Raw genomic sequence first — 16,702 nt, 5'->3', positions numbered from 1 at the left:
GTAAAACTAGAGTCATGATAAATAAATATATATTTAATGTTTTTTCCTGAATACTATCGTTGTTTATGTTTACTGAGGGAAGAAACAGTAAAAACTTCACCTCTGCTTGTCAGCAAAAATTTAAAAAACAAAAAACAAAACCATCCTTTCCTATTGGTGTTCTGTAAATAGTTTGAAATAGTTATCAGGTCTTTAAGTTTGATGTCATTAACTGTTTCTGGGTCCCACAGTCAAACGATCACTGTGGCATCATTGAGAGTTACAAACTGTCTAAATTTATGAAATTTAACAGAGTTAGAAGTTAGCAGGAAGTTAGCTCGCTAGCTTGCACTTAAACATAATACACCATGTTCTGACTGAGAGATTTCGAAAAAATGAAAACAAACAGCTCTGCTATCATAACCTTAAGACCATACTCTATAACTAACATCACTGATTCTTGGTCTCAGTAACCAGCTGCTTTGCCTTTTTTCCTTTCATCAGACCATGCAGAGATACAGCTGCCCGCCTTTTCCACAGCGTTAACTGTGTTGTAGAATTTTGCTATTTTATGTCCCTTAGCTTCAAGACCATCAACTACATCCTGCAGGGCAAAGAGGAGAGAGACTCAGATGGAACAAGAGAAGTAGAACTTATTAATTTATCATTTAAATACATTGAATAAATTACCTTTTCAAGCTTGGGTTCAGGTTTTACTTCACTTTTAGAGTCTACAAGAACAACCAGAGTATCAATTGCCTCCTTAAGACTCTTTCTAAACCAAAGGTGGTTCATGAGCGCCTTGGAGAGAAAAAATAAATCTATGAGGTGAGAATGTGATGATTACAGGATAAATTAGGTCGAAGAATCTTGTTGCTATGATGCAGCAAAGACGGGCATCAGTCCGTATCAATTTATTTTATTTAATATATAATGGCACCTTTGTGTGTGTACCATGCATACATACCGAGGCCACTGCCGGTGGAATCATTTCAGCACCAGACCCTCCAATCACCAGCGTCTTCGACGGAGACTTCAGCACAGAAGGGGCCATATTGGAGGGAGGCCGCTCCCCTGAGAAATACAACAAAGACCTTGAATAGCAGGACAAAACTACAGTCCAAAATGTCTCCATGAATCTCGGAATGATGAGATCAAGCTAAAGCCATTCTGTTATACCTGTGTGCAAAAAATGCACTGCACCCGAAATATTTCATAGTTCAGCAAAACTGATCAATCTAATAAACATGAACCTACACCATCCTCCCTATTCTGATATGTTAAAAAGTACTTAGCAGCAATTTTAAAGAACCAAACTAATAGGGTTACCAATTCCCAACAAAAAAAAGAAATAAAAATAATAAAAGGGAATCACCCTCCACCTCATGATGCTTAATAGTTACTATATACAATAATGGATTTCTATACATTTTTGCATCAGATGAAAACTTTGGTTGTAAGATTCAGATAATTTTTTTTAAACTAGACATTAGAATAAGAAAGAAAAGTATGTCTTTGTGCCCCCTCTCCCTGTTCATGCCCTACCTGGCCCTGTGGCAAAACTTTGCTCATCCAGACTGCTGATCGGTACTGCACGCTACATCCACTCTATCACGTGACGCATACTGCTCCGATGTGCTACAAGGTTATAAGCTGGGTTACGCTATGTCGCAATTTTTGTGAGGTGCTTTTGTGATATTCAATGGATTGGATTACATTTTTTATTTCTCTCCGATATCCGATTCAGTAATTTAGGTCAGTATCGGACCGATACGTAATATCAGATCGGCCCATCTCTAAGGTTAACCCACTTCAATGGAGACAAAACCCAACAATAAGATGAGCCCCTATTTGGTGACAGTGGGAAGGAAAAACTCCCTTTTAACAGCAAGAAACCTCCAACAGCAACAGGCTCACAGAGGGGCAGTCATCTGCTGTGACCAGCTGAGGACAGATTTAGAGAGTTTATGTAATTTGTGTTTATAGAAGTTCACTCAGAGCTCAACTGTGCCTGTTCTTAAACATTCAAAACATTTCAGCAGGCTATGACATTAAATGAAAAATGCCATTTTAATTCAAATTTACCTGATGTGCTTTGGTTTGGCAGTTTTGTTGACCATTTTCATGATCAACAAAACATGATGCGCCACAATGAATTATGAAATGACATTTTCTCCGCAAATTTCCTCAGTGGTGCTTTTTTTGGTACTATTAGATTAAAAATTCATGGTGTGCAGTTTCCCCAGGTGTTGTTGTATTTTCTTTCAAATTTCTTATGTTGCGACACGCTAATATGTACAAACATGCATATTTATCAAGTATATGTTATATTAACCACGCTTAACACATTAGTTTAGAAGATGAATTAAAATTGCAAATTAGTACTATCAGAACTCAGAGGTCCAGAATATTTGTTATTAAATATAAAATTTAGAAGGAATCCTGCTGATCCCTTACCATGAAAGATGTTATCAGCTCTACCACAGAAGTCATTTAGGTGGTTGTTGAGGATGATTCCAGTGCTTGAAGAGAGGACATTGGACCCAAATCTGTAAAGAGTAAACATTAAATGAACTAGGTCTAAACCCTGTGACACTGTTGTGGAAAAGTCAGCTGGTTTCTAACAGTGAAACAGAATGATGCAGGTACGGACTCATCATTGATGCTGCTGGTGACAGACACAGCAGATCCATCTTCAGCCAGCACAGATACATGTGTGGTGCCGATGCTGTCCAGATATGAGTTTTTGCCGTAATACTGGGGATCATGAGTCTTGTCGCTGCTGATCAAGCTCCGTATGTGGTTGGCAAAGCTATCCACTGTCAAATTCTTTGCCATCTGTGTGAAATACAGAGCATCGGAATTACACAAAATTAACAATAATCATAATATGAATAATAATACATACTAAAATACTTTGAGACAAATATAAAAGTAATTTAGGTTTATCTGCTTTAAAAACATTTATTTATACTTATAGGTTTTAAAAGTTACATCACTGCTCAGAATTGTGCTGAAATAAAAATGCAGAGTTACTGGGAAAGGCTGAGACACAAAGCATTTTTTCAGAGTACTCTATGCAGTAAAATAATAAGTACATCCTCAGTGCTTCTATAAGAGCTTATAGAAGAGGGTAAGTACTGGTAGTGATATGCAAATGCCCTTGATAAACTGATCATTAACACAAAGTCACAATCTCACCGCAGCAAATTAACCCAAAGTCCGACTGTGCAATGCTCAGAGATATTACAAAAAACAAAACAAAAACAAAAAAACAAAACTTCAGACCACAACTCATTATCAGTGTGCATAAACCGACTGTGGTGGGATGTGGTTTGTGGATGAGCTGCAGGCGGGGGTGAAGCAGTGGGTTCAGGCAGAGCAGAGGCTGATGTGGTATTGCTCCTTTTAACCATTTAGTCACTTAAATATAATCATACTATATGCAATAAAGCAGGTGCAAATCTGTAGGATTTTGAGATACTTACTTTATCTGAGCTGAAGTTTGGATCTCGGATATGTTTCTTTAATCCATTGGCAAATTTTAAAGCTTCAATATAACGGTGATAAAACAAAATCTTTTCATCAGTCGTCTTAGGTTCTGAATTCATTTTGTATCCTGAAAATATAAATAATTGTTATTTATTTCATTTAAAACATCATTTCTTAGTGTATCACATTTGTAAAGATTGTTTCATATAAGAAAATGATCCTTATTAAACACTCTACATGCTAGAAGCAACAATCAGGAACCTTTCATGATGTTGAGGATGAGGCTGAGTATGGCTCCCCCTGCAGGGGGCGGAGGGAAGTACATCCGGTACTCTTCCAAAGAAATATTCCACGCATCAGTCACATTAGCTTGATACAATGCCAAGTCCTCCAGTGTGAGTTTTCCTCCTGAGCAAAACCAGTGAAACAAATGATTTTGTTGAGCAAAAATGAACACAATGAATTTCATAATCAAGACTTTGAATGGATCCAGACAGATCACAGTGTAGCCTGTGAGGGATCATGTTAGAGTTTTCCAAAACCAATAGATTTTTGTAATTTGTAATTAGATCATTGTGCCTGGCAGACATAGAAAACGGTCAGAAAGAGAGCAGGATGAAACCCGTCTGATAATACCTGCATCCTGAATGTCACTGATTAAATTCTTTGCTATTGTTCCGTTGTAAAACACATCTGGTCCCTCGTTTGCGATCGTCTCCAAAGTGTCAGCCAGTTTCTCAAATTTCACAGTATCACCGGTCTTAAGCAGGTTCCCATTTTTATCTAAATATAACTCCCTAAAAGACAAAGACAGTGAAATAAAGCTGAACCATTCATTGTTTGCTCTTTGTATTTTTGAAATCACATTGTGGGTGTTTTTCATACCGTATTGACGTATTATTAATGCGTGGGATGTGTTGACCTTGGTAGTAAGGAATAGGGAATCCTTCTCTGGCTAATTTGATGGTCGGCTGAAAGAGGTCGGCCCACGGCAACTTCCCATAAAGCCGGTGTGCTGCTTCATAACCTCGAATTTCCCCAGGAACCCCAATCCATCTGCTATCTGGTTAGATAGATAATGGATAGTCAGTGCTGGAAAGTCCCACATACATTTGCTCGTGTTTTAAGTAAACTGTAAGGTCCTGACCTTTAATGATCTGAGATGATGTCTGTTATAATTTGGTGTAAATAACTAACATATAAACTAACTAACATACATATAAATAACATTTTGCATCCTACACTTACTTTTAGTTTATTTCACTATATTTACACTATTTCTGGCTCAAAGAAGCATTTAGCATATCTTATATTTACTTTTCTTACTGTTTATGCAGCCTGTGTGCAGGAGTGTAGCACAGAACTCTGGGCCCCATAAATAAATGGTGTCTGTAGCCCCCTTTCTTTCCTTGATTCATCTTTCTCACACATATTCTAATGTCTAATTTCTATTTTCTTAATTTTTTTTATGTCTGACACAAGTGAACTGCTCCAACTACTCCCAGTTCTTATTGCTGTCCATCCCATACTCAAATGCTGTCAAAAGACACTTCTTAACAGAGACTATGCTGATTCTACATATGGATCCACAGCTTCCCTTCAAAGTCAACACACTATAGACAATCAGGGAGTAATGCATGAAGGTCATTTGTACTCTGCTGACAGCAACATAAGGGACAGGGACATGTGCATCCACAGCAGCCTGTGTCTCTGGCCCCACTTTAGCATCTCACAACATTTCCAGCTTCACCTCCACAGACAGATAATCTGCCAGGGAACGAGTGGAGATTAGCCAAATTAGAAACAATGACTGATAAAGATGGACTTGTGAGGAGAGTTAAGATTGGTCTTGGGGAGGAATTTACATTAATTGAAGACCAGAAAATGGGAAAGATGGGACAGCATTCTGGCAAGAAAGCTTTAATGTTAGCTTATCACCAGCTGTTGTACTTTAGCTGGTTTGTTGACTGCCTGGAGTTGGAAGCGCTGATTGTCCAGTCTGTTTACAGTAATTAAATAATAATGCTTATGCACTCCTTAGTGTGTTAGAGTCCTGACTTTTGTTCAGTAGATGAGGTTTGAGGTGAGGAGGAGGATGACATTTTAACGAGATACCTGTCATGCTGTCTCTTTCCTTCGCTTCTTTGATGACAAGAACCCTCTCAGGTGATAAAACAAAGGTATGATCCTTCATATCTTGAGTTTGTCTTGCAGACTAAAGTGCTGAATTAAAAAAAAAAAACCTCTACAGATAACTGACTACAGCTTTAACATTTTTGTGTTACATCTTGTGCATGATTTGGAGAAAGACCTGTTAAGACCTGTTTGGAGAAAGATCTAACTACTCCAATCTCTCTGGCTTTTTCTGAAACTAATTAGCATGTGTTTCATTGTGTTTATGTTCGATTACTCTGACAGATGTCATATAGGAAACTGACTCGCTGTCTTTAATAAATGCCAACGGCCAAACCCTCTGTAGTGGTTTGCTCTCTTTTTTATCATTTCTGTTTTGCTTTCTTGAGGAAAGAGGAATGACTCAGTGTGCATTAGCAGCCACCTGTACAGAATAAATTAACTGTGGCATAAAGGTGAGTCCAAGAGCAGATTAGACTAAAACATTATAAATATTAGCATTATGGCAGAAAAACAGCCCACCTTGTAGCCACTCCGTGGTCTGCTCTGTGGTTTTACGACACAACTTAAGCAGGTCAGAGTTCACATTTCTGGGGACAGTCTCTCTGGAGTTGATGATTTTCACTCTACCTTTGAAAAGATGACATATTATTATGTTATTCCCCAGCAGGGCTGAGCAAAGAGGAGCGAGGGTGTTTTGTTACCAGAGCTGTCCATCACAGTGAATATGACCCCGCCTCCGATCCCTGCGCACTGTGGGTTGATGATGGAGGTGCACAGCAGCGCAGCAATGGCAGCATCTACTGCAGAGCCGCCTTTCTGAAGAATGTCCCTGAAACAGTTCATTGTTATCACTTTAGTGTTATTGTTATCATGTGTGCACAATTAAATTTTAATCTTTATTAAAATTATAATGTCCCACAATTAAATTGCCATGACTGAATAACACGACGATGTGTTGTCTTCGTTGATGCATGTGCTAGGGACGCACAGTTCACTGAATTTTAATCTCAATCACGTCCCACAATCAAATTAACCTAATTAACCAACCTATTGCACGCAATGGCAGAGTCATCTTACCCTCCGACCATACATACATTACACAAAACATCAAATGGGAAAGACAGGTCAGAGAGGTATAACAATGGAAAATGCACCACATGAGGAAAGATAAGGAGAAAAAAAATAACTCCCCCCAGACTGAGCTCCAACAGGGAGATCAGTTTGAGAACAGAAAAAAAACACCTCTGCACAAAGATCATGAAACAACCCTTAATACGCCAAAGAAACACATGACAAGCAACAGGAGTGGGTAAAGGGTGAGAGACAGCCGAATTAGACAGTACATCCGAGCCTGCAGCCTGCAGCCTGTGCGCTGGTCTCCTTGATCCCCGTCAGCATCGGAAGGGAATAAGCATCGAAGGCGTTTGGAAAGGGAGGGGGGATGAGTGTGTGCATATCAGTGTATATGTATGTGTGTGCGTGTCCAGAGTTCAGCTGAGACAGTGTCCTTCGCCCTGCCAAGCTAAGTAAACAGTCTTCCAGCCAACCCAGGTGGCCTTGCATGGAATGGGAAAGAACAGACTCAACAGTCGTTATCAGGGTGTTGTTCAGCTCCAGCCTTGAGACCACTGCAGCTGGGGCCAAAGGGGTATCCGCGTGAAGTGATGGTGGTTTTTACTTTAGTGCGAACAGCTCACATGAATTTCAAAGCAGTTCTACAGTCCAACACTGGTCTCTCAATCTCCCGTTGGAGAGCCGCGAGCTTCACCATACTTGCGTTCTGTGATGTTGCCATTTCTTGTGCTCAAGGAGCCGATTCTGAGAACTCACGGCAGTGAGCCTCCCCGAGATGTCATCCAATTTGCGCCCAGAGATGTTATTCTGAGCTAGCCCTTCCGAGATGTATCCAGTCTGCAGTCAGAGATCTTATTCTGAGTATTCACAGCAGCCGTCAGCCTCTCCAAGATCTTATCCGTGCTGACTCAATGAGCCCATTTTGAGAAACTCACGCCTCTCTCATCGTTCCAATCCCAGCGGGCAGCCTTGTGGGGGTTTGAACAGCCCATTCCGCTTTCTTAATCCTTCGATAAGTCAGGGCCAAGCCAGCTCCGATCAGCCAGAACCCTGTTACCATGGTTCCGAATAGGTAGATATCTTCAGCACTCAGGCTCACCCGAGCCCAAACATCTTGTTGAGAAAGGGGTGTCAATTGCATTTAGGGACCAGTTGATCAAATCCATAATTCCTCTTTTAGGTTTTAGAGAACAGACTGTGAGAGAGTGTTCCAGGGAAAAGTAATACACGAGACTAGACAAGGACATAAGAGGCTAAGCAGGGAAGCTAAGGGAGAGGAGGAGAGGAGAAAAGTGCGACCGCCTTCGTCAAGAGCAGAAAAAAAAGAAAGTGATGCAAGAATACTACACTGGCCAGCATATGACACAAAATTCACCCCCGCAAAAACTGATAGTAGGTTTAAATATTGGTGAAACTTTGGTATTACCGCATACTGAAAAATATCATCTCAATAAGGTGTTGATACCTTTCAACAAATGTCAGACAGTTACAACCTTCTTTAGATATCTCCAATTAAGACATAATTTTAATACAGATATTGTGTCCAAGGAGAAATAGCCATTAGTGCAAATATTTATAAATGCATGTAAAGGGAAACTGACAAAACAAATCTCTATGACCTACTCAATACTACAGACAGAAAGGAAACTGTCTACCACCTACATTAAACTCAGATGGGAGAAAGAGGCTGGAATAAATCCATCTGAAGAAGATTGGTCTAAAATATGTAAAACCACAGCCACTACTTCAAGCTCCGATCCATGGAGAGAGTTCACCTGGAAACAAAACTCTGAGGTTTTTTTAATCACCCCTAAGATTAAAGAACTCCATAAACTTCAGTAGGCCACTTCCATATTTTTGGAGAATGTCCTAAAATCGCCCCCTACTGGACAGAAGTGGTCTAAAGAACCAAGCAGATAACTGGGTTACATCTTGAGAGGAGTTTCAGTGTCTTTTACTTAGCCAACATCCCAATTGGACTGAAGAAACAAGACAGATACCTGCTACAGGTATTTCAGGTGGTCAGCCAAAAAGCTATAACACACAAGTGGTTGAAAAAGGAACCTCCAACTGTTTCGGACTGGACAGAAATACTACAAGAAATTCACGTTATGGAGCGACTAACCTTCTCCTTGAGACTGTCCTCAGAAAAATGTGAGCAATACTTGAAGAAATGGAAACATTTTCTTTCTGAGAAATTACTCTCTAGTCTTGTGGTATTCCTTTATATTATCTCTGGTAATAATATGTATCCAGGTTGTACATAATTTTCAACTTGTAACCTTGTGTATGTCAAACTTATACCTAAATGGCCTAATCTCCCTGATTTATTTATTTTTGTTTGGTTGGTCCTCCTTTTGTTGTTTATGTTCAAATGTTATTGTCTATAAAAATGGAAGAAAAAAAACACTCGATAAACAAAAAGTTGTTTTTTTTTAATTAACGTGATCATTTCCAGACAAACAGGTGGGTCTTAAATTGTATAAATCCTAAATCCACTTTTTCGGGTGTCTGTGAGGAGCCTAGCATCAGGACTGTGGACAAGCTGGAGACAGGGCAGAGAGGACTGACTGAGACCAGTGTAAAGTCAGTTGCAATCGTCCAAGTGGGAGGAAATAAGAGCATGAATTCCAATTTAACCATCTATCACAGAAAGAAGAGTCCTCATTTCAGTATTTAACCACCAAGTTAAATATGTCAAATATCACACACAAGATTTTTTCCATAGGGTTTGATGCTGGACAGATGAAACTGACCACAAAGCTCTCTGATGGAACTAAGCACTTTGAGCGCTCAGTTTCAGTAGAAACGCAATTTAAACAGCAGTTTAAAAGTGAAAGGATTTAATCCTGTGTTAGGTTTTGGTAATTGCACTGAACCTGCACTGAATTTAGGTGAATAAGGAGGACCAACTTTATTTTGATCCAAAGACTTATACATTAGTGAGAAAGTTAAAATTTGTATGCAGAAAATGCAGAAAAGACAGTAGCATTGTGTTTGCAGATAAAAAAAAGTGGAAGTAAATTATTACATACTGTTTCAAACAAAAAAACTGAGAAAAATATTAAAAGTTGTAGCAAAAAAAGCTTAAATAAGACTGAAGATTACAAGGTTTAAATTAACTGAATTGAACGCTACACGAGAAAAAGCTGAGTAATTAAAAAAAGAAATGACAGAATCAGAAAAATGGTGAATGTAAGCTGATATTCTTTAGGGGACTGGGAAGACTTGATACTAGAATTGTGACCTAAACAAGTTGATACCAAGGGTTATGCTAGTTAGCTGATATGCATTTACATGTAAATGTTTTCGTAATATAGTAAATGGCTTTTCTACTAGCAAAGGGCTTTATACAACTTGTTCATTCACCCAGGTTTTCAGTGCTACCTAACTACCATCCAAACCATTCACACTCCGATGGATGCATGGGAGAGCAACCTGGGGTTAGTATCTCGCCCAAGGATATTTGGCATGCAGACTGGGATCGAACCAACAACCGGTTAAGAGGTGACCCGCTCTACTACCTAAGCTACAGCCACCCCATATGCCACTAATCATTCGAATAAGATACACTCCAGATACATTCCAGTGTTTAACTGACTGAATAGTATGCATTGTTCTTCACAATCTGCAGCAAAAAAATCTTTAAAAATTTCTTTTCATGTTGGCTTGAAATAAAATATCACTGTTGGTACTGCAGCTTACTGCAACACAAGTATGCGTTTAAATTAGGAGAGGCAAAGTGTGATATCCACATGTTGGACCAGCATGTCTACACGCTTTACCCTGATATTGTACTGATATTATTCCTGTTAAGGTTCAAAATTGAGGAGGGAGAGTACAAACCACTCTTGGTCCAGAAGGTCTTGGTCAAACAATGATTTTAATGAACACACGTGTGGGAAGACACTCTGTACGCAGACAGCCAGTAGTCCTCGACTTAATCAAAGCATGAACAGATATTTTATAGCATCAGGGTTTGATTTACTGACGCCCCTTCATGCGTCACAGATACATTTTATACATAGATCAGATCAACACCACCATGGCTTTTAAGACAGAACATCATCTTCTATTTTTATGGCTGGCCCTTCCTGTCTACCTTTCAGTTCTTGTCTTGTTCCTCTTTCTTGCCGAGACAACAAGGAACGGTTCCTCTTTTACCGAGACACTTTTGCAGTTACAGCCAGACATGAGTAACCTCTTCTCTAACTAATGTGTGTGTGTGTGTGTGTGTGTTGACCTCACATGCTCTTTGTGTCACCTCTTCACCTACTGTCTGTGTCTCGTCCTCAAATGCTCTTTCTCAATTCACCTGTTGCACTTCTGACCTTTTACCAGACCAGAAGCTCACTGAGACTATGTGTATGTCTTCTACTAAATAAATATTTTAACCAAGAACCTCTACTAAAACCTTAATATAAAATGATCTGATATATAAGTGTTTTGTAAGCATGTATTGCAATTCCTTCTATGTTCTAGTTTTCCCTCAGCATGGATCATCTAGACACTCTCACTAGATGAAGCTTAAGACCTTTAAAGAACCTGAACATCAACTCAAATAAGCACAGATATGCAATATGTATAAAATAGATATAACTGCACCTGGAATACAAAGTTAATTTAATACCTGTATGCATAAAACCTTAAAGCCTTCTTAAAGCTATCTGTTACATTGTTAAAGCCTCGTCTTAGCCTGCTGCTCAAAATAACTTCCTGCTTTCACTTCTGCATACAACTTCCTGTCAGCCTGCAACTCAGTCTTTCTGAAAGAGACACTGTTTAACCCCTGAATGCAATATAAACTCCAGATTATATTATTAATGCAATGGTAATGATGACAATTATTTAACAATAGCAGTAAAATAATTTCCCTGCTCCACATTCCCTATATGCCTCTATGTTGTCAGTACAGATGATGTCAGTAACAATACTGATTTTTCAGTTGGGAACAAAACAGGTCTTAGATCCGGGTCTTTGAAGTTAATGATGGGATCTGAACACACACACACACACACACACACACACACACACACACACACACACACACACGTAAACAACAGTGGGTACAAAGAAAACCGTCTGGAAAGGTTGAAAAATTAAACAGTCAAACTGTTACCTTGATGCTTTTTTAAAATTTTTGCTTAGCATATTTTAAGGTATATTTTGTTGTGTAACTGTAAACATTTTATAAATATTATACATGCGTAATTCTCAAAGATGTTTTTAGCGCTAAAGTTTGCATTTGGTGCGTAATATTATGTGTAATGTGAAAAACAAAAATGTGTCAGAAGTTTAAAATGTTACTCACCGTCCAATCCGTGAACATTTCTCGGAGTCTGCGGCCACAGCAGCTTTTGAAAAAGGGCAATCAGCACTGGGTTCCTTGACACACTCACTTTTACCCTTCAAATAAAGGATAAAAGCTGGTAGACCAACTACTAGAGCACCTACAATTAGACAAACTGCACCTACAACTAATAGGGGGTGAACTTTGGGCGGGCAAGTACAAGTCGTTTTTGCGCTCTCAACATCCTCGTCCTTAACGTCCTCGTTGGGGGGACACATAGGAGTCGTATTTGCCCCCCCAACGTCCTCGTCCTCAGTGTCCTCGTTGAGGGGGGAAATGGGAGACATATTTCCTCCCTCAACGTGCTCGGTTGATTCAGGCATCGCTGCTTTCTTCTCTGCATAAACGTCGGTAATTCACTTCCTCTGACAGTTAACCGCCTGATTTCCCAGAACCACGTATTGCGCACATATATCCGCTGTGTGGGTACTGACAGGTACAACGTGGCAGAGAAGTGTGTTTGTGGTAAGCAGAGGTAGCTGCTACGACGTTTGATTGATTGATTGATTGATTGATTGATTGATTGATTGATTGAATCTTTATTTTGAACATGTTGAAAAAGTACAAACACATAGAATTAAAAAGAGACAAACAAACAAAGCAAAACAAAAGGAAAACGAGCAACCACATCTACAAATAACTGTCATGTTCAAAAAGGAGCAGGAAGAAGCATAAGCTTATTTAATCCCACCCCTTATCTAGTAATCAATAGACTACAGAAATACCTCCTTGCAATTATATTATATGTTATGTGTGTTTGTGTTTTGTTTTATATATATATATATATATATATATATATATATATATAGATATATAGATATATAGATATATAGATATAGATATAGATATATATTTCTCTCTATCCATACATACACATATACACATTTTCAATAACCCCAGTAAGGCCTCAAAGGATACACAACCTACAGATATATATACCCATACCAGCATACCCGTGCACCCGCACACACATGAAAATATTGGACAAGGACACCCTATCAAATCTCTACCTCCTCCCTGTATCCTGCAAAAACCATATCCTTAAACCGCTTTTTAAACTGCGCCATGCTCGGACATTGCTTCATATCTTTACTTAGTCTGTTCCACAGCTTCACTCCACACACAGAGATGCAAAAACTTTTTAATGTTGTACGGACACAAGGATGTTTTAAATTCAATTCCCCCCTCAAATTGTATCCCCGTTCTCTTTTAGAAAACAGTTTGAATGAGTTTTACTTTACTCAAAAATGAAACACTTCTTGAAATTTTGTTATGTATATGATTTATATGAGACTTCCAGTTTAATTTATCATCTAAAATCACACCAAGAAACTTATGTTCAAGTACTCTTTCAATTTCCACACCATCTATATGAATCTGCACTTGTGCATTTCTAAGGGAATTCCCAAATAAGACTATTTTAGTTTTACTTAGATTTAGCGATAGTTTGTTCCTGTTAAACCATTTTTTAATTTTGCACATTTCTGAAGTAATTCTATCCAGCAGCTCCTTTAGATTCCCTCCAGAAAAAAATATTTGTGTTGTCTGCAAATAATACTAATTTTAATATATCAGATGCCTTACAAATATCATTTATATAAATAATAAATAATTTTGGACCCACTACAGAGCCTTGTGGAACACCACAAGCAATGTCCAAGCATGATGAGGAATGGACACCCAGCTTCACAAATTGTTTCCTGTCACTTAAATATTTTTTGACCCAGTGCAGTACAACCCCCCTTATCCTGTACCGTTCCAGTTTATTAATTAATATGTCATGATTGATTGTGTCGAATGCTTTCTTGAGATGCAGAAATACTCCAGCTGCATACTGTTTCTGATCTATAGCATTTGTAATCTCCTCAATTGATTCGATTAATGCCAGAGATGTTGATATTTTTGATCTGAATCCATATTGACTGTCAGAAAGTAATTTATATTCATCTAAGAATTTGTCTAATCGTTTATTAAACAGGTTTTCTAGGATTTGGGATAATTGTGGAAGTAAAGAAACAGGCCTGTAATTTGTGAAATGGTGTCTGTCCCCAGTTTTATACAACAGCACAACTTTAGCTATTTTCATTTTGTTTGGAACTTTTCCCGTCTCAAATGATAAGTTGCAAATATATGTTAGAGGTCCTACAATTCTTTCTATGACCTTCTTGACGATTTTCATGTAAATATCATTACAATCAGTAGATGTTTTATATTTGCACATGTGTACAGTGTCAATTATTTCTTTTTCCTCCACTGCTGTGAGGAACATTGCTCTGCCCTATGCTTGTATTTCATAAGTGTAAAATGTATCCAGCTGATCCCTTACCAAAATTAGATATTGTGCAGAAGTCAAACAGCACATCATTGAGGATGATTCCAGTGCTTGGAGAGAGGAATCTGGAGCCAAATCTGTAAGTACAAAATGCTAAATGATCTACAACACATACAAGTAGAGACATTTTACAAAGCAGCTTCTAAAAATAATCTCTTAAACCTTTTCAATCTTTCAGTTTTAAAGGAAGACACATTTTTGATAGCTGCTTCCTAACAGTAAAACAGATTCATCCAGACACTGACATGTGGTTGATGTTGCTGGTGACAGACACAGCGGATCCATCTTCGGTCAGCACAGACACATGTGTGGTACCCATGCTCTCCAAATACGATGTGATGCCGTAATACTGAAGATCATGAGTATTGCTGATCAAGCTCCATATATTGTCTGCAAAGCTCTGTGATTGCAAAAACAAACGCATTAGAGAAAATAATGAGAGACAAAGACAAACAACAAATAAAAGCTGAATCTTAAAGAGATTTGAGTTCAAAAACCTCTGATACTTATTTGTTTAAAATTTTATGCCTTTTTCTAGTTTGAAATAACCATCAATTTAGTAATAATAATAATAATCATTTTTTGAAACCAGGAGCTTCACTTAAATATATTATCTATATTTAGTGTTTTGTGCTGGAATGTTGCTATTTTTACTCCAGTCAGATCTAAATACTGCTTCCACCACTGTTCAAGCCATAACTAAATCAGTTATTAAATTAAACAGCTCAGCTCAACACATTAAGATTTCAAGAAAATGTCAGTTTGTGATTTTGTGATTTCAAAGTGTACATGAGCAGCAGCTCAACAGTCTGTGTCTATTGGAACCTTTCATGATGTTGAGGATGAAGGTGAGGAGGGCTCCTCCTGCAGGGGGAAGAGGGAAGTACATCTGGTATTCTCCCAAAGACATATTCCACACATCAGTCACTGTAACTTTACACGAGGCCGAGTCCTCCAGTTTCCTCCTGAGCAAAAACAGTGAAACAAATGAATCTGTTGAGCAAAACTGAACACAACGCATCTTATAATCAATACTTTTAATTGATCCAGACAACTCACAGTGTAGCCTGTGAGGGATCATAGCAAATATTCACAGAGCCAATTGCTTTGTTTGTTTGTAGTTAGATCATTGTGCTTGGCAGACATAGAAAATGGTCAGAAAAGAGAGCAGGATGAAACCTGTCTGACAATACCTGCTTGCTGTATGTCAGTGATTAAATCCTTTTTTATTGTTCTGATGTAAAACACATCTGCCCCCTGCTCTGCAATCATCTCCAAAGTTTTTATCCAGCTTCTCAAATTTGACAAAATCATGGCTTTTAAGCAGGTTCCCAGTTATATATGAATAAAACGTCTTAAAAGACAAACATAGTGAGAGAAAACAATCATCATTTGATCCTCATATTTTTGAACTCACATTGTGGGTGTATTTCATACCGAAGCAACAGGGTTCTGTCATTTTTAACAGTCTCCGAGTTGTGTTGACCTTGGAGTTGAGAAATAGGGAATCCTTCTCTGGCTAATTTGATGGTCGGCTGAAAGAGGTCGGCCCACGGCAACTTCCCATAAAGCCTGTGTGGTTCTGCACTACCTCGAATTTCTCCAGGAACACCAATCAATTTACTATCTGATCAGATGAATAATGGATAGTGCTGGAAGGTAACGCATACATCTGCTCATGTTTTGAGTATACTCTAATGTCCTGTCCTCGTATAATTAAACTTCAACTGATTTCTAACCTACTACATCACAAGGAAACACTGTACTTTTTAAATGCTGTGTCCATTTATAACTAGTATGTTAGAGATAAATATTTAGTTTTATTAGTTTTACATTTATTTATTTGTTTTGCTATATTTACATATTTGCACTTTTCCTGGTTTAGCTAAGTTTTCAAGATATGATATAGTTGCCTTCCTTTGTATTTATGCAGGCCTACATGTAAGGATGAAGGAAATAACTCAGGGATCTATACATAAGCAGTCTCTGGTATCATTGCTTTGCTCATCTCACATCTCTCACACATATTATGTTTTATTTTATGGGGTGGCAGTGGGGCGGGGTCATTAACTGTATACAACAATCTACTACTACTACTAAAATTAGAATTAGTAGCATTTTTTTTCAGTGAGTTTCTTACCGTTCATTTCTAAGATTTTAGAAAAGGTTGTGGCTAAGCAGCTTATAGCTGTTCTAGATGAATACAGCATTCTGGATAAATTCCAATCTGGCTTTCGTAGAGCTCACTCTACTGAAACTACACTTCTTAGAGTCTCCAACGACATTTTAATGAGATGTGATGCAGGAGAATGCTCCGTTCTGTTGATGTTGGACCTGAC

General features: G+C 38.3%; 1 protein-coding gene across 1 annotated transcript; it reads right to left on the bottom strand.

The window, feature by feature from the left end:
• Nucleotides 1–445: 445 nt before the first annotated feature.
• Nucleotides 446–12,357, bottom strand: ggt5a (gamma-glutamyltransferase 5a). The gene is made up of 12 exons (XM_085367823.1): nucleotides 11,993–12,357; nucleotides 6,309–6,436; nucleotides 6,127–6,234; nucleotides 4,357–4,534; nucleotides 4,108–4,268; nucleotides 3,733–3,879; nucleotides 3,468–3,598; nucleotides 2,633–2,817; nucleotides 2,437–2,528; nucleotides 947–1,053; nucleotides 670–780; nucleotides 446–583 (listed from the first exon to the last, which is right to left on the bottom strand). Exons 1-12 carry the CDS (start codon nucleotides 12,352–12,354, stop codon nucleotides 446–448), a joined length of 1,848 nt encoding a protein of 615 aa, XP_085223949.1. The 5' UTR covers nucleotides 12,355–12,357.
• Nucleotides 12,358–16,702: the final 4,345 nt, after the last annotated feature.

The sequence above is a fragment of the Diplotaxodon limnothrissa genome, linkage group LG12 (assembly GCF_057381915.1).
Source record: "Diplotaxodon limnothrissa isolate DT_005_m linkage group LG12, D_limnothrissa_male_GT1.1, whole genome shotgun sequence".
Taxonomy (NCBI): Eukaryota; Metazoa; Chordata; class Actinopteri; order Cichliformes; family Cichlidae; genus Diplotaxodon; species Diplotaxodon limnothrissa.
The sequence above is the reverse complement of the archived record's forward strand: the minus strand, read 5'-3'. Positions and strand labels throughout refer to the sequence as shown.

Excerpts from the sequence above, each read along its gene's own strand:
- ggt5a (XM_085367823.1), bottom strand. The coding sequence starts at position 12,354 with ATGCCTGAATCAACCGAGCACGTTGAGGGAGGAAATATGTCTCCCATT. Across the intron at positions 6,235-6,308 it reads CACTGTGATGGACAGCTCTG|GTAGAGTGAAAATCATCAAC; the intron begins GTAACAAAACAC and ends ATCTTTTCAAAG. Across the intron at positions 3,599-3,732 it reads CATCCTCAACATCATGAAAG|GATACAAAATGAATTCAGAA; the intron begins GTTCCTGATTGT and ends TTATATTTTCAG.